The 23,460-nt window shown below is 47.9% G+C and overlaps 1 protein-coding gene across 2 annotated transcripts in view; it reads left to right on the forward strand.

The window, feature by feature from the left end:
- Positions 1-23,460, forward strand: part of DMRTB1 (DMRT like family B with proline rich C-terminal 1) — a 575,348-nt gene that overhangs the window by 203,679 nt on the left and 348,209 nt on the right. For both annotated transcript variants that reach the window (XM_078670475.1, XM_078670486.1), the window contains exon 2: positions 4,831-5,039. In XM_078670475.1, coding sequence (XP_078526601.1) covers positions 4,831-5,039 — 209 coding nt within the window. The remainder of the gene's footprint in view (positions 1-4,830; positions 5,040-23,460) is intronic.

Below are 23,460 nucleotides of genomic sequence, written 5' to 3' on the forward strand. Positions count from 1 at the left end.
TCTAAACAATAAATTCTTTAATTCTAATTGGATTTTTGAAAAGGAAGCCATTACTTTAGCTGGTTCCTCGTCGTGTGCCAAACATACCAAAATGTCTTCGAGGGATGACGATATTAATTTTTTCAGGAACCCAGCAGGCTCAACCTTCTCCCATTTAATAACATAGCCGTTTTTAGCGGCCAAATTAATCTTTGGGGTATAAGGGAGATTACCCTTTATAATTTGTTTCTCCCTGCTAATTTTTACTGTAAAAGAGATAGGGTAGTGGTCACTAAGTAGGGCCGAACCTGTTTCCCATGTGCTCACAAATCCCGCATGATCAGAGGACATTAAGGTAAAGTCAATTACGGAATTGCTCCGGCGTCCATTATAAGTCGGTTGAAAAGGGACGTTAGGGTTGCATAGCTCATTCACGAAAGACAGATTAAGGTGGAAGGTGATTTCATTAAAGATATTACCTAATTTTGTGTGGGCAAAATGAGTAGGGCTATCTTCCCTGTGGTCGACCAGGCCGCAGAGGCCAGTTGCGTGATGGGGGCAAATAGTGCAATTAAAATCCCCGACCCAGATTATCACCTTCTCTCCTGTTGTCTGGTCTCTTAAAGATGTTAAGCTAGTCATGAGATTATGAATTATAGGCTCTATTGTGTGAGGAGGCATGTTATTATAAAAATTTACTAAAATGATTTTTATTTTTTGTGATTGGCCCCATCTAAACACCAATACCTGATAAAACGCCGTACTCAGAAACTTATAAACTTTTATGTCCCCTGTCGTTGCGACATAAGTGCAGAGGCCTCCTTTGTTTCTGCCCTGTACACTAACCAAAGCTTGTGTATGAAAGGTTTGGTAACCTATAATGTGGCGTTCCTCTGTAGTCCATGTTTCCAAACATATTATGCTATGCTCCGTCACAACATTTAACCATGATTGCTGGGAGACCTTAGTTGACAAACCCGCCACATTCCAAGATATGAGGCTATGAGAAAGATTGGTCAGCTTGGCGCCTGTGTTCTACAAGAGGGGGCTTTCACTGGTTCTAATTTCCTTTGATGGAACACAGTCCATCGGAGCCAGGGTGACAGTTAGAGGCTGGCTATCGGCCCCATGTGGCTTGATGGTTTCCTTCACAGCTATGTCACTGCGTAGAGCAGTTACATTTAAATCATATTGCTCCTCTACGGTACCGAGGGTGTCTTCCCTCATGTTTTGATGTGGCACTATAGTTAACAGAGTTGTTTCTACGTGTTCCCCTGGGAAGTTCCTTGCCTGTCAATCTAGGTCATCCAAACCCGAGAAAGCACTATATCGATTCGTTAAGGGAATTGTCCAATGTGGAGTATATGAAGTAAATGAAGTGAATTGGGCGGGCCGTAAGTTCCCACCCCAGTAACTATCTGGTTTTTCCGTAAACCTACGACAATGGTGTGTGAGTCTCCATTGATTAATATTTATATTCTTTGGTGAAAAAGGGGCATAAGTAGTGTGTTTAAACTTGTTGTGATGCCACCCCAGTTCAGACATGGCTATATGCAAATCAGTCTGACCCTGTGCCTCATGGGAACAGTCCAGCCCGAACTGCCAAGGCAGAGTGGGCTAAAGAACGGTGATGGATCAAACCCAGATCTTTTGACTGGGTGTGAGTGTTTGATTGGTTCAGATGCTCCGTCCATCACCACCCCCTTTTGTACTGCTTTGGCCGCCATATGTGTGGCAGGGTATGCTCAGACTTGAGTCCCTTGCTCACTTTGCCACTGGATTCAAGCAAGCCGGGCTGAAGACGGCTGTAATGCCAGAAACCGGTCCTCGGAAGCTTGTTTCCGGTCCAGGGAAGGCATGGCTTGGCAGTTCGGGCTGGACTGTTCCCATGAGGCACAGGGTCAGACTGATTTGCATATAGCCATGTCTGAACTGGGGTGGCAGAGTGGGCTAAAGAACGGTGATGGATCAAACCCAGATCTTTTGACTGGGTGTGAGTGTTTGATTGATTCAGATGCTCCGTCCATCACCACCCCCTTTTGTACTGCCTTTGTCAGGAAGGCATCCAAAGTCCCTCTGGCACCTCCCCCTGCCGAAATTTTAGATCCTTTACTAGTTTTAGTGGCCATGTCCTATTGTATGTACATAGGCTACACCAACAGCTAACCAATAACAGTGACAGTTTTCGTTTAAGGGCAAGCGCACAAAAGACGGATTGGAACAGGATTTTGGGAGCTGATAATAGTTCGGTGTGGGGTCCCCACGATATAATAGCTAGCAGTGCATAGTCGCTCATAGAAATAACAACGTGCTTACTATTATAATGTCCTTTTGGTAGAAGTACCAAGGGGGGTGGGCTAGCCCAGCCTTTTCCGGTCTTGGACGGGCTTAGATGGGCCTGCCCTTGGCGCGGGCTTAGCCCGGCTTGCCCGCGCGGGTCCCGCGACGCGGGGGTAGCCGTGAATTTAAGCGCCTCCTGGCTTCCGGCCACGAAGGATGCTGGGTCCGGTAGTTCCCCAAGCAGGTCTCCCCCCCCACTGCGGCCGCGCTCAGGTGTTGCGGAGCTGCGGCGGCGGGAGGAGACCCGGGTCAGCAGTGGCAGCAAGGAGGTGATACGGGCAAAACAAACGGGCTCCAAAGAATGCCCCGGCAACAGCAAGCAGGACTCAGGATTACCGCAGGTATGTCCCCCGCTCCACCGGGGGTAGCCGTGAATTTAAGCGCCTCCTGGCGCGGGTGAAGGCGGCTTCCGGCCGCGAAGGATGCTGGGTCCGGAAGTTCCCCAAGCAGGTCTCCCCGCACTGCGGCCGCGCTCAGGTGTTGCGGAGCTGCGGCGGCGGGAGGAGACCCGGGTCAGCAGTGGCAGCAAGGAGGTGATACGGGCAAAACAAACGGGCTCCAAAGAATGCCCCGGCAACAGCAAGCAGGACTCGGGATTACCGCAGGTATGTCCCCCGCTCCATTGGGGGTAGCCGTGAATTTAAGCGCCTCCTATCGCGGTTGAAGGTGGCTTCCGGCCGCAAAGAATGCTGGGTCCGGTAGTTCCCCAAGCAGGTCTCCCCCCCACTGCGGCCGCGCTCAGGTGTTGCGGAGCTGCGGCAGCGGGAAGAGACCCGGGTCAGCAGTGGCAGCAAGGAGGTGATACGGGCAAAACAAACGGGCTCCAAAGAATGCCCCGGCAACAGCAAGCAGGACTCTGGATTACCGCAGGTATGTCCCCCGCTCCACCGGGGGTAGCCGTGAATTTAAGCGCCTCCTGGCGCGGGTGAAGGCGGCTTCCAGCCGCGAAGGATGCTGGGTCCGGTAGTTCCCCCAGCAGGTCTCCCCCCACTGCGTCCGCGACAGGTGTTGCGGAGCTGCAGCGGCGGGAGGAGACCCGGGTCAGCAGTGGCAGCAAGGAGGTGATACGGGCAAAACAAACGGGCTCCAAAGAATGCCCCGGCAACAGCAAGCAGGACTCTCGATTACCGCATGTTTGTAGAGATTAATATTCTAATGCTCTGGGCATATTGCGCGCTGTGTACTTCGATAATAAAGCCTTATTTGAGTTCCGGTTATGTGCGCTGTGTACTTAGATAATTAAGCCTTATTTGAGTTCCGGTTATGCGCGCTGTAATTTGAGGAAACATGTCTTTGTTTATTTTACCAAAATTGCTTCCACGTTTGTTACGTTGCGTGACATCTTACGCTACGCCACGTACGTTATTTCATATGTGGCGTTGTGCGTTTCAGAGGTTCCTCGAGCAATGAAGAAGGAGGTAAGGCTCGCGCGTTGGCTTAGAATGACGCGCCTCCTTGAAAGATGCTAACGGCTTCACGCATCTCCTTGAAAGATGCTAACGGCTTAACTGTCAAACCAATATCGAAACACAATAACAGTGGACCGATCGTCCCACACCGTGTTTGTGCACGATAAACAATTAAATTGTACCTTGTAATCCAATCTTCCAGTCAATTTCCTCTCTTTTCCTTAGTAAGCGCTAATTGTAGAACGCCCAGAATGATTTCCTTCTCAGCAGCTTAATTCATTAAAAGGTTCATCCGCCAGCCCGTCGCCAAAATAATTGTTGTATAAATCCAGGAAGCAATTATGAGTGAAAAGCTTCTTTAATGGTATAAGCAATAAACAGGTACGTCTTCTCCAGCAGGAGCTACAGTACTGGCTGAAGCAGAACAGAACATCGAACACCAAAGCACAGTTCTAATTCCATTAACCAAATAAACACAAGATAAGAACACAACAGTGCATCTAAAGAAAATCAAACTTTTAAGTTGTTGGCAATCTGCTTGAAATCCCTGCCAGAAAAATTCCACTGCAAGGCCCCTTCCTTCAAGGGCTACAGAAGGACCTACCTGGACTCAGCATACAAGTTTCTGCCTCCTCACAGTAAGAGTGTGTGAGTTGCGAACTGAGAGGTGGTGGGGTAAGTGTATGCCATGTAGGGGTATTGGTGTTCAGATGTTAGCCATCTACACCTCCTAAAAGGAATGGACTGCAACACAATTATGATGGTGTCTATCAGGATTATGGGTTTTAATGTACTAATGTAATCCTCATTGACATAGAGGATAACACCGTTTGATACACCAGGCCAATAAAGCTGGCAAGGTTGAAGGTAAGCTCCCCTCATTAAATTGCCAATGTGACTGTCCCTTTAGCTTGCATCAAATGTAAAGCGATAATATTCTTGTAGTGAATGTACATCTTGTGCATGTGCATTTGCCTTGTTGTAGGGAAGGATTCTGCTATTACTGCATGCATTTAATTGCCATACAATTGAAACTATGGATTTACTTTGATATTTGGAACTTTCATTCAGATTTGTTACACTCATTTGTGTTTTTAAACAGGTATCCCTGCCATGCCACAAGAACGTGTGTTCAATTCGGAATACCTGGACAGAGAACATCCCAAATTGTACACCAGTTATTCTAGTATGTACCATTACCCCTTCCCAGTGGGGTTTGCTGTCAGTCAACAAGGCTACAGGGGAGCACCACACTCTCCAGGGTTCCCAATGCCAGGAGGGGGCAGACCAGTGCACAGCAGCCAGGGACCTGTAAGTCTTTTGCTCTTAAAATGTATTTTTTTAATCATCGCTTTTGACGGAATGTAATACACAAGTGATGTTGATATAAATTAGTAACTGTATTTGCAGCATTTCCAGTTCAAGAGGACCATCTGTTATTGGATTGGCATCTTAAATAACTATTATTATTAGAATCTTTTGGTACCTCGCACACTAGTATTCATATATATTAGAAAATTGAAATGTAATTCCACAAGTTTTTAATTTTTTTGAAGTCATCATTTATCGTAACACCATATTCACCAATTTTACATATTTTGTGGTGATCTTATCTTCAAACAGGTTCTAGTGTGATACTTATAATCTCCATACAACTGTTGCTATTCAAAATTTGACATCAACTTTCTCAAAAACGTTTTGGGTGCTAGGTTTTTTTATGCTAAATTAATATATCTTTATATTGTTTTAACAATTCAGATTATCAAAACGAATAACAAAGTGGAATATTCTATAATGAAAAGTGTAGCACAAGAATCGTGAAAGGAGTTTGTTCAAGTAGAGGATTCTGTAAATATTTGACCATCAAAATAGTTGTATGGGCTCTATTTTCCCTAACCCCTGGACTGATTTTGAAAGAATTATGAATATATGAAGACGAAATGTTAAGATTTTCACTGATGTCAATACTGATTTTGTAGCTTGAAGAAGGGAAATATTCGTCTAGAAGATGAGCATTTTGAACTAATAGTTATAAATGTGTCTTCTTACATATCAGACACATGCAGTTATACTTTAGATGTAGCAATGGTGCACCCTTCAATTTGGAAAGATATAAAGAAAAAAAACTATTTTTTAATACACTGTTGAAAGAATTGTTGCTTAGAATGTTATGACAAATGATAATTTAGATTAAATAGATGAAATAAAAAATTAATTCAATAGGAATAATAGTAAGAGAAGCATCAATAGATCATAATAAGATCAGTACAAGAGATCATACAGTATTATGCTGTAAGGCATGTGTGTACAGTTTTCTGGAAGTAGGACATTTTGCCACACAAAGGAATAATATTCTTACTACTCATCTCATGGAGATTCCTTCGGTAACAGGGATGGTGCAGATGTGTCTCCAGACTCCACGAAGTCGAGAGCGGTCCCTTTCCGATGAGGTGTTGCCATAGCCCGTGAAAGCAAGTGCTCCATCTGCTTAGAGGCCGCATGAAGAGTAAGAAGAGAGCCACAGAGTCAGCCTATTCCTGAGCTGAGAGAGGCAGGGGCATGTCTAGATCAGACACCAGTGTTTTGCTGCTCATGTCAACGCCAGCCTGGGGCTGACAAGCCGCGGAGTGAGTCAGACCCACCGAGACCAGGATCATGTCCGGGTCGTAGCCATGGCTGGCAGCAGGCGCCCGGCTCTGCTGCCAGGGGCCCCACCCGACCAGTACACTACAGACTTCTACAGACTACAGACACTACTATTCACCAACCCCACCGCAGCGTCTAACGACATCACTCCCTCCCAAAAACTCTGTGATGCGTTATCCTCCTTCTTCTACAATAAAATTGCTGACATCCACAACAGCTTCAAAAATACTCCCAGCGATCAACCCTCCCCACCCCCCGCACATCCCACTCTGTCATCTAACAACCTTAGCGCTTGGAACCGAATCACCACTGAAGACACCATCCGCCTAATGAACTCAATCCACTCTGGCTCGCCAACTGACCCCTGCCCCCACCACATCTTCAACAAAGCTGACTCCATCATCGCACCCCATCTCCGTGATGTCATCAACTGCTCGTTCAACTCTGCCACCTTCCCAGAAAGCTGGAAACAGGCCGAACTCAGCGCCCTTTTGAAGAAACCCACAGCAGACCCCTCTGAACTCAAAAACTACCGACCCATATTCCTCCTCCCATTCCCGGCCAAAGTAATTGAGAAAGCCGTCAACAGCCAGCTCGCCGCCTTCCTTGAATCCAACAACTCCCTTGATCCTTCTCAATCCGGCTTTCGAGCCAAACACAGCACCGAAACCGCCCTCATTGCAGCGACCGACGACATCCGAGCTCTCCTGGACAACGGAGAAACAGTGGCCCTCATTCTACTCGACCTTTCCGCCGCCTTCGACACTGTCTGTCACAGCACCCTCATACAACGCCTCAACAACATCGGCATACAAGGAAAAGCCTTGGACTGGATCACCTCGTTCCTAGCTGGGAGAACCCAGAGAGTCCGCCTTCCCCCTTTCAACTCAGAGGCCACTGAAGTCATCTGTGGAGTACCTCAAGGATCATCTCTCAGCCCCACCCTCTTCAACGTTTACATGAGCCCCTCGCATCCATCGCGCGCCAACACAACCTCAACATCATCTCTTACGCCGACGACACCCTATTAATACTTTCCCTCACCAAAGACCCTAACACCGCCAAAACCAATCTTCACGAAGGCATGAAAGAAGTAGCCGAATGGATGAAACATAGCCGCCTAAAACTCAACTCAGACAAAACGGAGGTGCTCATCCTAGGATCTTCCCCATCGGCCTGGGACGACTCTTGGTGGCCTTCCGCGCTGGGCACAGCACCCACACCCACAAACCATGCACGTAACCTTGGCTTCATCCTAGACTCCTCTCTCTCGATGTCCAGACAACTCAACGCAGTTTCATCCTCCTGCTTCAACGTACTTCGCATTCTCAAAAAGATCTTCCGCTGGATCCCCCTCGAGGCAAGAAAGACTGTCACCCACGCACTGGTCACGAGTCGACTGGATTATGGTAACACACTATACTCCGGAATCACAGCAAAATTACAGAAAAAACTCCAACGCATCCAAAACGCTTCAGCAAGACTCATATCGCCAAGATCACATCACCGGACACCTAAAAGACCTCCACTGGCTTCCCGTCAACAAAAGAATTACATTCCGTCTTCTTACCCATGCACACAAGGCCCTCTACAATCTAGGACCCGAATGCCTCAACACTCGACTGTCCTTCTACAAACCCTCCCGCCAGCTTAGATCGTCCAATCAAGCCCTCGCCGCAGTCCCGCGCATCCGAAAACCCACCATGGGTGGCAGATCCTTCTCCTTCCTGGCTGCAAAGACCTGGAACTCACTCCCCACTCACCTCCGCCTTACTCAAAACCACATCTCCTTCAGAAAAGAACTTAAAACATGGCTATTCGACAAATAATGAACCCCTGCCCCCAGCGCCTTGAGACCCTCTGGGTGAGTAGTGCGCTATATAAATGCCCGAACTTGAACTTGAACTTGATGCCACCCAGGATTCCAGGACAGAGGCCAGGTAGAGAAGCAGGACCCATCAGAGATGGTTGGAGACACGTGACAAAGCCCAGATTGTGCCGTCACCCAACCCCTTTGATTGGCTGCTTGTTTGTCTGCTTGGAGCCCTGGCGGGAAGGTTGAGGAACTGGGCTACCAGCAGCTAAAGCGGCACCCACTGGGTCTGCTGGGCATGGAAGGAGAATGAGGTCCCACTGGCAGTGGGTCCTTTCTGTGTGTTTGCCATGCGCTCTGTTTGGTTAGTGGGACTTAAAACACTGAAAGACGGCCAGCCCATTGTGTATTGCTGCAATTAATTTGAACTAAGAGCACAACTGTCTACTGTTTCGGCCTGGTGTAGGCTTTGGCATGTAATTCTATTGCAGTGGCTAGGTGCAGTGGCTAAGCCACCCCTCATCATAGACCATCATAAGAACCCTTAAGCTGGTGACCTTATAAGGACAACCACCGTACTGGGAGTACATGGTGGCACAAATATTGGGTACGAAGCCCTAGCACTGGCTGTAGATGGCTGAGCTCAGGGGCAGGATCACACTCCTTGACCTAGCCATGGAAACAAAGGGATTTGAGGTGTGTTCAGGTGGGGAAGCCGTGCTGTGCTGCAAGTCGCTGAGAGGGAGATGGCACCAACCACATGTGGCAGTAGGTGCAGATCCCGCATCATGGTGAAAAGCATTGGGGCGTCATCCTCCTCCCAGGGGAAGATAGAAAGTTCACAACATTGGAGTTGACTATGACTATCAGGTGGTGGGAGCATCCAAAGACCAGAGGCAGCACAGGGCTAAAGCATTCACATCAGCAACTATAAGTGACTTTTGGGAGCCCCTGGAAGGACACACCCAGGGAGAGGTCTCCCTGCTGTGCCATGATCTGCACAGAGTGGCGGACAGCATGACAGAGACCTAGATCTCTTTGGCAGAGGATGATCTATGTTCCTTGAAGCACAACTTTGTGAGGCTCCGGGTGATTTCGCAGCAGCTGAAGAAGAGAGGGAAAGATGCAGAAGGTAGATGCTGACTAAATAACTTGCGCCTGGTGAGTGCCCCGGAGAGCCTCGAAGGGGCGAGACCGGAACAACTTTTCACTACATGGTTCAAATTCTCGATACCTGATCAGGAACTATCCATTTACTTTTTCATAGAGAGGGTGCATAGGTCTCTTGCTCCCCGACCTCCACTGGGGACCACTCCTAGGCCAGGTATCCTCAGACTGCTTAGTTACGTAGGAAGTGATGCCATCCTCATAGTAAACCATTAATCTCAATTGAGTAACCCAGTAATGCACAGAACCTGGAGATTAATGTAGAATAGAAACAGTGGTTCTACTACCATAACAATATACTCATTCTTATGCCCCCTGTATGTGGGACCTCTATCAGATGTCAAGAAGAATACTGAAACAAAAAACTTTTTCTTTTGAAAAAATGGTGTATTGATATATTAAAAATGAATTTTTCTCTTTTATGTCCAAGTGCTTTACTGCAGCAAACACATAACGTACATAAACAACAAATAAAGGTGATACTTTGCATTGGTGACATACATAAGTGATAAGATTGTGATTGTAAACACCACAGAATTACAAACCATTATACCAACGATATAAAACACATTATTTCCTATATACTATGATTGGAGTACAAACAGACCTCTGAAGTCTAGAAGGCCTTGATAAATCCTACTGTACTCTGACCAACGATGTGCCCAAAAAACACTACCTGATGACCTTGAGGAAATTATATTAGGTGGATTACAAAGTGGGTTGACTCCTGGCTTGGCTAAGTAGAAGAGAAGAAGGGCCTGAATGGGTGGGGGAAAACCAGGCAAAGATCAACTCTGGGGGCACCACACACAGGCATTGCAGGTGCTTTTGCATGCTATTATCAGGATCTATACCGAAAAGGCAATCTGCATTTTAAGCCAATACAGCGGACTTGCTTGAGGAACTACCCATCCAGAGATTAGGCATTGATGACAGGGCAGACTAGGATTAGGAGCTCTCCTTATCTGAAGTGGCAGAGGGAGTTGGCCAAATGCAACCACAGTATTCCCTCGGTCCCACGGGATCCTGGTTAGAATTATTTAAGCAAATCCATTCAGTTCTGGGACCTAACCCTATGGCCATGTTCAAAAAAGCGTGAAGAAGTGGAGAGCTGTTGCCTGACCTACGACTGGCAACATTCGTGATGATCCCCAAGCCAGGAAAACTGGGATGTGCATGTGCCTCATTCAGGCCCATCTCCTTGTTAAACACGGAGGTCAATATTATGGCCAAAATTCTCGCAAATCCCCATGTGTGTTATTTCTCTGCTAGTTCATAGAAATTAGACTGGATTAATGCCCAATCTGGCAACTAGACAGAACCTCAGTTGACTCCACATGTTACTGGATCACCAGAGGAACACGTAGGAACCATGGGCCTTTTTGGCCTTAGGCTCGAAAAGGGGTTTGACTACATAGACTTAATGTATCATCGCCAGGTGTTGAAGAGATTTGTGTTCAGTCCATTTATTCGCTGCGGGTGGAGTTGTCAAATAGAGGGCCAACAGCAAGGATTAGGGTGAACATCACTCTTTAAAGTATCTTCTCACTAAAGAGCGGGACCAGGCAGGGCTGTCTGCTAACCCCTATGCTGTTTGCCCTGTCCACTGAGCCATTCGTGACTTGGGTGCGAACTAAGGGCAACATCGGGGCTTCACAAATGTGGGGGCTGAATCCGAGACGGTGTCTTTATACGCTAATGATATTTTGGTACACCTCTCTAAATTAGAGACATCCGTAACGGTTGTTTTTCCTTAACTAAAAGATTTGCATGATATAAAATCACCCGGACAAGCTCATGTTGTTCTTACAGAGGCGTAAAGGTCCCAGTCAACATTAAAGTGGTGATTGACGGTTTACACAACTTGGGTATTGAGATCACACTCAACAAGGCCGGATTTCTGGAGGAAATTCTAGACCTAGTCTAACGGGAGTTCCAGGTCAACGCAGACAGATGGAGACGTTTGCCGCTTTCCCTTATGGGCGGGGCCTCTTTATTTAAGATGATTACTCTAGCTAAGTTCCTTTACATTCTTCAAAATGTACCTATCTGTGTTAAATGTTGTAAGGTCCGTTGCGCCCAATTGGCGGATAAAGACACTTATAGTAAAAGGTCAAATGGCCTCATGAGCCCAAACGTTCAGAGGGGGTCCGTTCTACCCGTTATGGCAACGGTTACTTCTAGGGCTGTCTGGCTTCCTACCCCTCCACGCGGCTCCGAAGAAGTGTCTTTATCCGCCAATTGGGCGCAACGGACCTTACAACATTTAACACAGATAGGTACATTTTCACCTAATCTTATTTTTGTAGAGCACACTTTTATATCTACATACATGTGAGTAAGGTGGGGATAAGTAGTGCACATCCTCGTCCTGAAGAAGGAGTCTTTTAACTCCGAAACATGTCGACGCACTAACATGGTTGTTTTACCCTAACCAGTAGATAACAACCACTCCAGCACTCTTTTAACGATACCAGCCGGAGACTAATTAAAAATGTTTTCAGTACTCACGTGCCAGGTATTTTTTAATTTTTCACTTTCACCTCACCACTCACATTATTTATCCACACACACCAACACATAGTTCACAGATAGTGCTCCTACGTAACCGTGAGTCGTAGCACGCCGCATCCCGTAGAGGTTTGCGAAGACCCCGATGATGAAGCATGACACGAAGGGGCCTGTTGGTGTGTGAGGGGTATTTATACAACACTGGTTGCTCCCCACCATTGTGGTAACAACCGTACTCCACCGAGTGGATTCCATTTTGTTTATGAGTATTGCCAGGGGAGACAGAATCAACTATTCCCTCTCCCTCCCCCTCTTTTGTTAAATAGTACCGATGGAAGTATCCAGGAGTCCCTTTCCTCAAACTCTGCACTAGAGCCTCTTTCCTCACTGGTCAGGGGGCTTCCCACAAGTACAACCTCCCTCACCCACGCCTTTCGCTGGGACCGGATGAGTACAGGTGCCCAGGGTCTTCAGGATCCCCTACAGGCAGGGTCAGGACAACGACTATAAGGGTAGAAGGGTGGTGAACCAGTAAGGAGCGTCCCTACAATGGGAGGTCAACCCTCTGATGATCCTACCCCCGTCTTATACTCCAGCCTTAACTCCCGCCAGCTTACACTGCAAGACAAAATGGCTGACCAACATTCCGCCTTATATAGGCTGACCCTCAGAGGTCCAGAAGGGACCAGAAGGTTCTGGAATGCCCTACTCTATCCTATGGGACAGGTTCCAGGTATAACAGTTGTGACAGTTGGTAGCCACCATTTTATGACTCCAAGGAAATTCCTGTCAGGAAAGGCCTCTAGGCCTGAGGTGAAAAACTATGAGGGCGAAAGAGCACCTATCCCCTAGACCAACACCTTGAAAAATCTAGTGGACACAAAAATGAATAAGGGTATGAGGGGCAAAAAGGGAACAAAATAAATAATAAATTGGAGGGACTACGCAAAGGGCCAGACAGGTCTAACACGCGTCCCCCCCAGCTGAAAGTGGGGAGAGCTACCCAACCCCTTGGGAGTCCTCATCACTAAGGCGGAAATACCTGGAGAGACCGTCTGCATTGGCGTGGTCCACTCCAGGCCAATGTTCCACCCGGAAGTCCATTCCCTGTAGGGAGATGGACCATCTCAGCAACTTGGGATTCTCCCCCTTCATCTGCATTAGCCAACGAAGGGGTCGGTGGTCAGTCTGAACCAGGGAGTGTGAGCCAAACAGGTATGGCCGCAGCTTCTTCAGAGCCCACACCACCGCAAAAGCTCCCTCTCAATTGCACTCCACTTCTGTTCCCGGGGAAGCAGTCTCCTAGATAGGAAAACCACAGGCTGATCCAACCCCTCTTTATTCAGTTGCGATAACACTGCCCCAATGCCATGTTCTGATGCATCTGTCTGGACAATGAATTCCTTGGAGAAGTCTGGGGACCTCAGGACCGGTGCTGCACACATTGCCTGCTTCAACTTTTCAAAGGCTTGCTGACAAGCCTCCGTCCAAACTACCCGTCGAGGTTGTTTCTTTGAGGTGAGCTCTGTGAGGGGCGCTACAATAGTGCCATACCCCTTCACAAAGTGACGGTAGTAGCCTGTGAGACCCAGGAAAGCTCGGACCTCAGTCTGTGTCTTGGGGGGTTCCCAGGCCATGATTGCCTCAATCTTTGCCTGCAGGGGCTGCACTGTCCCCCTGCCCACCAAGTGTCCAAGGTACACAACCGACCCCTGCCCAATCTGACATTTGCTGGCCTTGATTGTCAATCCAGCTTGTTTCAGGGCCTGGAGAACTGCTTGCAAATGTTGCAAATGGTCCTCCCAACTGCTACTGAAGACAGCAATGTCATCCAGATAGGCAGCGGAGAAACCCTCCATTCCGGAGAGGACCTGATTCACCAGCCGCTGAAAAGTGGCAGGGGCATTTTTGAGCCCAAAGGGCATCACACAAAATTGGAAGTGTCCCTCAGGCGTGGAGAAGGCTGACCTTTCCTTTGCTCCATCTGTCAAGGAGATCTGCCAGTACCCTGAAGTGAGGTCAAAGGTACTTAGGTATTGGGCATCTCCTAGCCGGTCAATTAACTCATCCGCCCTAGGGATCGGATGAGCATCACTTTTTGTAACTGAGTTCAGTCCCCGGTAATCCACACAGAACCTCAGTTCTGGCGTGGTGCCTGGTGGAGCGGCTTTTGGCACTAGCACCACCGGGCTGGACCAGGGGCTGTTGGAAGGTTCTATAACTCCTAGCTCTAGCATCTTGGCAACCTCTCCATGGATGCTAGCCTTCACCTTGTCGGACAGCCGGTAGGTCTTTGACTTCACTGGTGGGCTGTCCCCTGTGTCCACATCATGGGTACACAGGTGAGTCCTTCCCGGGACAAGGGAGAACAACGTAGAGTACTGCTCCAGTATCTGGCGACAGTCTTCCCGCTGTTCAGGAGTTAGGGTGGGAGAGAGAATCACTCCCTCCACTGACCCATCCTTTTCTTGAGACGAGAACAAGTCGGGGAGAGGTTCACTTTCCGCTTCCTCTCCCCCATCAGTCACCATCATTAAGATGACCTCGGGCCTCTCATGGTGGGGTTTGAGTCGGTTGGCATGAAGCACCCGTAGGGGCTGTCGTGGGGTCTTAAGGTCCACCAGGTATGTGGCCTTACCCTTCTTCTCCAACACCTCAAAGGGGCCTGTCCAGCGATCCTGGAGGGCACTAAGCTCTCCAGGCTCCATCACCCACACTTTCTGGCCAGGCTCCAACTCCACCTGGTGAGCATTGTGGTCATACCACTCTTTCATGACTGCCTGGCTAGCCTCCAAGTTGTCAGAAGCTTGCTTCCACAACTTCGCCATTTGGCTCATGAAGGCCAGCATGTAGCTCACCACATCCTGGGGGGGTTTCCTGGGAGACTTTTCCCAACTATCCTTCACCAGGCTGAGCGGACCGGGTACAGGGTGCCCGTACAGATGTTCGAAGGGGCTGAAGCCCACTCCCTTCTGTGGCACTTCCCTGTAGGAGAATAGCAAACAGGGTAGGAGGACGTCCCATTTCCTCCGCAGGCTTTCAGGCAGACTTCTGATCATGCCCTTCAAGGTCTTGTTGAACCTTTCTACCAGTCCATTGGACTGGGGGTGATAGGGAGTGGTGAACCGGTAGGTCACTCCACACTCCTTCCACATTGCCCGCATGTATGCTGACATAAAGCTGGTCCCCCTGTCAGACACAACTTCTTTGGGGAAACCCACTCGGGTAAAGATCCCCATCCCCATTAGGGCCCTAGCCACCACAGGTGCAGTGACAGTCCTCAGAGGAATTGCCTCTGGGTACCGTGTGGCATGATCCACCAGAACCAGGATAAACCTGTGACCAGCTGTTGTTGGTGGATCCAATGGCCCTACAATGTCGATGCCCACCCTTTCAAAGGGGGTGCTAACGACTGGAAGTGGTTCCAGGGGAGCTTTCAGCTTCACCCCTGTTTTCCCACTGGCCTGGCAGGATACACATGTCCGACAGTAAGTGTTGGACGCCACTTTCATCTGAGGCCAGTAAAAGTGGGGGACAAGCCGAGCAAAGGTCTTGTCCTGACCTAAGTGTCCTGCCAAGGGTATTGCATGAGCCAATTCCAGCAGAAAGGCTCGGTATCGTTGCGGGACTACCAAGGCCCTTGATGAACCAGGTAAGGGTACCTTGGGTTCACTGTAGAGGAGTCCATCCTCCCAGTAAATGTGGTAGTGTCCCGCAACGTCCCCTGCTGCCTGGGCTTCAGCCTGTCGCCTCAGTCCCTCAAGGGTAGGGCACTCCTTTTGGCCCTTACAGAACTCCTCTCTGGTAGGCCCTCCCTCCACATGCCACTCAGCAGGGATGGGCAGGTCCTCCAGAGAAACTACTTCCCCCTCCACGGACTCCTGGTCCACCATCACAGGTGGCCGATCTGTCACATGGGGTGTGAAAGCCGAAGTAGGCTCTTCCTGTCTTCGGGTCTGTCCCTTTTTGGCAGCGGGTTGGGCCATTGTTCCAGGCTCCAACCCAGGCGAACTCCCTCTCCGGGCAGTCGCAGACCTTGTGCTTACACAGGCCCAGTCAGGTGTACCCAGCATCGCAGAATGTGTCCGGTATTCCACCTCTCTCCAAGCATTGTGCTCCATATCATTCCCCAGCAGACAATTAACTGGCACGGCAGGGCTTACGGCAACTCGAAGTGAACCTGCAACCCCTTCCCACTCAAAGGGAACCTCAGCCACTGGATAGTGGCCCATTCTGCCGTCAGCCATCGCGGCGGGGTGGAGTACATTGGGAACCACCTGCTCTGGAGACACCAGCTGACTTCTCACCATAGTCATACTGGCTCCTGTATCTCTCAGGGCCTCCCCTCTCTGGCCATTGATGGTGATCCATTGCCCATACTTAACAGTATTTGGGGGCACCTGGATCTTAGGAACCATCTCCCGTTCTCCCAGGGACACTAAGGTGACACCCGCCCACTCACCCCCCTTATCTAAGGGCAACTCCTCCCCAAGCGCTACACTAGCTACTCCCGGGGCTTTTCCTCCGGTGGGAGGGGGTGATCTCTTTGGGCATCTGACATCTCCCTTATAATGTCCAACACCACCACACTCGAAGCAGTGGACAACCCTTGGCTGCTGGCTTTGGCCAGGATGAGGGTTTCTGGGCGGGTTAGCCTTAGGGGTGAAACCTGTTCCCTTTCCCTGGAAACTGTTTTGGGGACCTTTAGAGAACTCCCGCTTTTTATCTCCCCCCTCCTTCTTCTGAGGGGCGCCCTGTCCGGCCTTTTGGGAATCCCCTCCAGTCCCCTTTGAGGACAACCGGGTACTTGCCCAGATGTCCGCCTCCTCTGCAAGCTTCCGGGGATTAGTCAGCTTGCTGTCCACCAGGTGTTGGCGCAGCTCGGGAAAACATTTCTCGAGTAGATGCTCTTTCAAAAAAAGATCATACAACCCCTCATAATCCTTCACCTCACTGCCCTGTACCCAGCCCTCCAATGCCTTCCTCGCATAATCTAGGAAGTCCACCCAGTTCTGGGTGCTTAACTTGTGGCTCCCCCTGAACTTCTGGCGATACTTTTCTGGGGTTAACCCAAACTTCCTGATCAATGCTAGCTTCATGGTGGGGTAGTTGGTCTGCTCCTCCGGTTCTAAGGCTAGCAAAGTGTCCCGACCGGTAGGAGGCATGTACTTGTACAACCCACCCCCCCAGTGCTTCTCCTGGATCCCATGGGCTCTTAGGGAGACCTCATAGGCTGCCAGCCACTTGGCTATGTCATCCCCCTGACTATAGCTGGCAATTATATCCTTAGGCAGGTAGGGTCTGGACTCCCTGGTTGGTTCTCTGGTTTCGCTGCCACCATTTGGAGTTGGAAAGGGTCCCCGTTGCAGGGCCTGGAGTTCTAACTCTTTTAGTTTGAATTCATGAGCCATTCTCCGCTCTTCCTTCTCCTGTTCTAACCTCCTCCCCTCCCTCTTTTCTTCCAACTCCATTTTTGCTATTTCCCACCTGAACAGTCTTTCCTCTCTCCTGTCAGCTAACTCGGTTTCTGACAACCCTCTCGATGACACACTGCTGCCCTCCCTTGGGGCTGATTGACATCTCACCCACCCCCGGGGGACATTCCGCAGTCCTATCAATGACAGTACCTCTGTCCGATTCCTCCTCCTCCACCGTTCCCTCTTCAATGCGCGCTTCCACCCAAGCCCTCAAACTGGTCTGGAGTTCCCCCTTCTTGGCACCACGCTTAAAGAACACTCCCATTTGTTGACAGAAATCTTTTAGCTGGGCCAATGAATAAGTGTCCAGTTTTTCCAGTGCAAATTCCATTTTGCAACAGGCAACACAAGGTTAAGCACACAAAAAGAATAGAGTTGTAGGGGCAACCTGAAGCTACCTCCACCCCACCACCAGGAATAAATTTGGAAAAAGCAAAAATAAAAATTAGGAGGGCCGCTAGGAGAAAACTCCAGGTGTAGGTTAGTGGATTACACTCAATTACTGCAGAGTAGTTGCAACCACAGTCAACATCCCACCGCTAGACACAAACTTGTTGGAACCTAAATATGTCAGGTCACCTAGGGTAGCCTGGCCTAGGGTAAGGCAAATTCAACAGAGGCACATGTGTAAAGGTTGCAAGCCACCCCGCAGTAATTCAATGCAATATCACCCAAAAATGACACTACACCACTGTTTGGAAAAATACAAGCTTGTTTATAAAAATATTATTTGCTTTCTTGTCTTCAGAAATTACAGCTCAGTACATTACATTTAATCATGAGATTATTAAGTTCCTCAAAGTTGCCAAAACTCTTTCACTATTTGGCTTTCTAAGTTTACATCACATTACAGAAGTTCCCAGGGAGCAATGACTGCACTCCCCTAAAAGAATGGTTAACACATTTACTCCCACTCCACCACCAACGTCAGGAAGTACTGGCTAACCCTCCACACTTCCCTTATTTAAGTACTTACTCTTCTGGAGAACTGTCACGAGGCAGGCACTGTACCAATATTTATATAGCCAGTAGGAAACAACAATCTGTGTAGACCCCTATGGAAGTCTTTATGGGCGCTGCACGATTTAGGCTTGATCCTTTGTTTAAATAAATACTAGGCCTTGCTTCTCTGCCTTTGTTTTTGTTTACTTAAAGAGGACAACTTCCCCCTCTCGACCTCCTCCTTACTTGTAGAGAATCTGCTGGGCTGGTGTCTTTGATCGCCGGGGGCGGCAAGGAAAAGGAACCGAATCACACTGTGGCTCACCAGCCTCTGGGGGCTCCTCGGCTCTCCCCTCCCGCTCAAGCCAGCTCCTCCGTGTGGCGCTCAAGCGGGGGAAAGAAGGCACAACAACAAACACGAGCCGCTGCTAAACTCCAGGCGCTTCCCTGTCCGGTTCCGCCTCCGCCTTCCTTGAGGGAAGCGGCTCGACCGGGCATGCGTGGGAGAGTAGCGGCTCAGGCCAGAGCCTGCTCGACTTCGCAGGACTACCTCCTCCGGTCCCGCCCACACGCGCCGACTGACGCGCTCAGACAGCAGGGCCGGCGCTGATCAGAGACGGAAGGAAAGGGTGATTCTCCTCACACGATGTCACCGCCACAGTCACCGGACCCAGGGCGACGAGGGCGGACTCCACCAGGCGGCCACTACACTCGGCGACGCCTCGCCAGGCACACATCTTTAGCCCCAATCCAGTCAATCCGACTACTCCTTGACAACGGGCTACCCCAGGTAACGGGGAGTTGGGGGAAGGAAGGTTTGATTAAAATGTCTGATGACTCCTCTTTTGCTCACAGTCCCCTTGGCTACCGATGGAAGTATCCAGGAGTCCCTTTCCTCAAACTCTGCACTAGAGCCTCTTTCCTCACTGGTCAGGGGGCTTCCCACAGGTACAACCTCCCTCACCCACGCCTTTCGCTGGGACCGGATGAGTACAGGTGCCCAGGGTCTTCAGGATCCCCTACAGGCAGGGTCAGGACAACGACTATAAGGGTAGAAGGGTGGTGAACCAATAAGGAGCGTCCCTACAATGGGAGGTCAGCCCTCTGATGATCCTACCCCCGTCTTATACTCCAGCCTTAACTCCAGCCAGCTTACACTGCAAGACAAAATGGCTGACCAACATTCCGCCTTATATAGGCTGACCCTCAGAGGTCCAGAAGGGACCAGAAGGTTCTGGAATGCCCTACTCTATCCTATGGGACAGGTTCCAGGTATAACAGTTGTGACAGTTGGTAGCCACCATTTTATGACTCCAAGGAAATTCCTGTCGGGAAAGGCCTCTAGGCCTGAGGTGAAAAACTATGAGGGCGAAAGAGCACCTATCCCCTAGACCAACACCTTGAAAAATCTAGTGGACACAAATATGAATAAGGGTATGAGGGGCAAAAAGGGAACAAAATAAATAATAAATTGGTTTTACGCATAAAACATTCTCATCATTTTATGACCTGTGATCCAGCCAGTGAGGTGGATAGGCTTTGATTTCCTTCTCTTGCTAGATATGCTCCTGTGCTCCTAGATCTCTGATTTTCTATTCCATGTGAAGTTCTAGGCTAAAATCCTCGTGAGCTCTATTTTGAGGACAAAATAGTTCTAAAGAATGCAAAATTTCCCATAGACGTATTGTCCGCTCCAACTGCAAAAAACAATGGTGGCCCCTCTAAACCTAAAAAAACAGTATACCACCATCAAAACTGTAAGTAATAAAAACCTCTTCAATTAAATTGATATCCGCCTAGCCAACAACCTAATTTAACACTGTATTATCAATGTACTCCTCTCTAGTAAGCCCCATTGATTATAACGTATAACGGTAACACCCACCTCATCAACAAAACTACATCAACCACAGGCTTGTCAACTGTTCCACTGATGTCAAAGACCTCATCACCCAAAACCTCAGAGATGACCTCATCGATAATGTTTCACGCAGCAGTAAAGAAGTCATAAATTATCTTTTTAATGATGGTATGTTAACTTCTGCCTTCAAATGGAGTTGAGGTCTTCCCTCACAGAACATTAGGGGCAGAACAAACAATGCAAAGGTGACTGCAATGATCCTTTCTATATAACCACATTTTTAAATATAAACCTGGGTAGGCAGCATAACCTAAATGCCATGGTCATTTTACAGTTTCTAGAATTGTATAAACAAGAAGTATGATTCCGAAATCTCTGACATCATACCTTAAACCTAGGTGCGTATATAGACGTGTGGCTTGAAGTGCGTTATATCCTGATATTAATTTGGGTTTGTACTGAAATGTTTCAGTGTAGTTTCCAGCATTTTTTTTTGTTGCAGAGTTTAATATAGCGCGAACTAGACCCGAACCGAATCAGGTATCAGAGCGCTTTACATATCACCAGTTACGTTACATACATGAGGACACACATTCATTTTAGGCACGGGGAGATTAAGTGATTTGCCCAGAATCACAGGAGGTTTTGGCGTCGTTACCGAGACTCCAACCCAGATCCCCAGGTCCGAGGTCGAGCACCCTAGCCGTTAGGCTAGATTATTAACTCAGACACATACTACAAAGGTTCAGATTTGCATTTCTGTTTTTTGTAAAATAAATATTATTGTTTTCACAACAGTTCACGATTACCAAGAGTGTAAAATAGTAATGCAGTATATAATATAGGTCGCAGTAATTCATTTCTCACATGGCCTTCCGAACATGTTTCCCCCTTGCTGTAATTTGTCGTTCCTGTCTCCACTACGTTGTTGGTTGTCTCCCTCCTTACCCCTGTGGATAGGAACCAGCCTTTTATAGCCCCATGTACATTTGCCATTGCTCTAAATCCTTTCTCACTTCTTGGCCGACTTCCATATCTTAAATAGTTCAAGTTAATGGCTGAAACTGCATTTCATTCCAACAGCTTTCAGACATACTGGTTATTTTGAACGTTTATGGTTGGTAAACATTTGACAATGTTTTTCAGATAGAACAGAGGAGATTTAGAGACCACACAAATGTTCTTAATTGTCACTGCAGGGTGGATTCAACGTATGTAATTTGTAACTTTGCATATAATTACATTAGGGGTCATTACATCGCAGGAGTTAAATCAGGAGTCCTTACAGCAGGAGTTCTTTTAGTTTACCACATTGAAGGTAAGGGAATTTTTTTATATACAGACGTGTTTCGGCGGTACGCCTTCGTCAGTATAAGGTGGCCGCCATGACGCGACACAATATAAACAAAAACTTCATCATCAGATCTCGTGGGATCTGTCCCACTGGGACACCATTACGATGTCAGGCAACATAAATGTTTACGCAAAGAAACAAATAAAGTATTTACATTTTGTGGTATGTAAAGAAAGCATGTAGATTGTGCATTCAAAATAATAAATAAAGATATCGGCTAGGTTCTAGCCTGGAGACCAAAAAGTTGTCAACATAATCAGTACTCGATAAAATCATATATCGTATAAAAAAACACAAGTTAGGAACCCATAGCGGTAACCAAATTAGTACGCCCCGTGTATGTGCTTAAATGTCACGATGAACCCTTATTAAGCCTGGTCCCTCATGTTTGAACCAAGACACAAAATGAAACCCTCGGATCGGCTAATAGGACAAAATTAGTCCATACAAAAATTAAAGTGTAAAATCAATTAGCAGCACAATTACATTAATCATCTGTTCGAGCTGTACTAAATGAATTATAAATTGATCTGATGCACAATTAATCTAGACTTAAATTCATAGCGTGAAGCCTGAGATCCCACTAGTGGTTACTCTAATCAATCAATTCAAAAAAAGAAAAAATGAAGACAAATGTTATATACAATTTTTACAGGTGTACTCTCAACTCCTCCCCCATGTCCAGGCCTAAAGGTATTTTTGTTGCCAAATCAATAATGTAGCGAGACTCTAATCTCCTGAGGCGTTTCTCTCTATCTCCACCTCTGGAATCTCGAGCTACATGGTCTAAACAATAGTAACTCATGAGTTTGCGATTGCTGTTGTGGTGAGTTTGAAAGTGACGTGCTACCGGGTAGTTGCTGTCATTATTCTGTATTGCCCTGATGTTCGGATGTTCCAATATGCGAATTTTGGCTGGGTGGATTGTGCTCCCTACATATCTGAGGCCGCACGGGCAACTAAGGCAGTAAACTACAAAGGGTGTCAGACAATTCATGAATTTCTTAATGGTTACAGGATCACTCTTACCAGGTATGGGATAGCTAGTGATTTTCTTGCTATCTGCACAAGCTTTGCATTTATTGCATGGGTAAAAACCACTTATACCCTGGATGCCTCTGGTAACGGGTAAATGGCTCTGTACCAAGTGGTCCTTGAGCGATCTGGTCTTGCAGATTGTCACAGATGGATGTGTAGGAATATCACGACCAATAATTGGATCAGATGTTAATATGTTCCAATTGGAGTGTATGATTCTCTTAAGGCTCTTGGATGCATTAGAGAAGTTCGTGATAAGTCTAAGGTTGTTGGTGCCTACACTTTTCTCTTTAGATCTGTTTTGCTCCTGACCTGAGCTTCTTCCATGCTTCACTCAAGACCCTTTCCATATAACCACGCTCCCTATATATATATATATATATTGTCCAACAAAATGCCCTTGAGCGCTGAGAGGCCAGAAACCGGATGGGAGGCACATCGTCGAGTGACCTCTCGAAGCACAAGGGTGTTTGTTGATTCTTATGAAAAACACTGCTGCCCTAGCTGTGGAGAGGGGCACCATTTCCAAAAGGATGGAAAGGCTGTGATGGAAACTTTCCCGTCATGTGGCACGATGTTCCTTTATGCAAATGACAGCTCACCAGCCTTTGATTCCCTTTCCTACTAAAGGACAAAAACGAACTCTAAACTGTTACAGAAGCATTGAACCTACTCAAGGAATGAAATAATACTCACCTCTGTGGACTACGCATACCAGCATGCCTGTAAACTAGTGAGCCACGCCCACTGAGGGCGGATATTCAATCAATAAAAAAGTGATGAATGCTGAGGTGAGTCATCGATGCTTCTGTCGTGAAGGGCAAGGCCCTGAGGTGGATACAATCTTACCTAACAGACAGACAACAGGTGGTGACCTTAGCACCCTTCTCATCTCCCAAGTCCAAGGTCTGTAATGGAGTTCC

This window comes from Lissotriton helveticus, chromosome 1_2 (assembly GCF_964261635.1).
Source record: "Lissotriton helveticus chromosome 1_2, aLisHel1.1, whole genome shotgun sequence".
Classification (NCBI taxonomy): domain Eukaryota; kingdom Metazoa; phylum Chordata; class Amphibia; order Caudata; family Salamandridae; genus Lissotriton; species Lissotriton helveticus.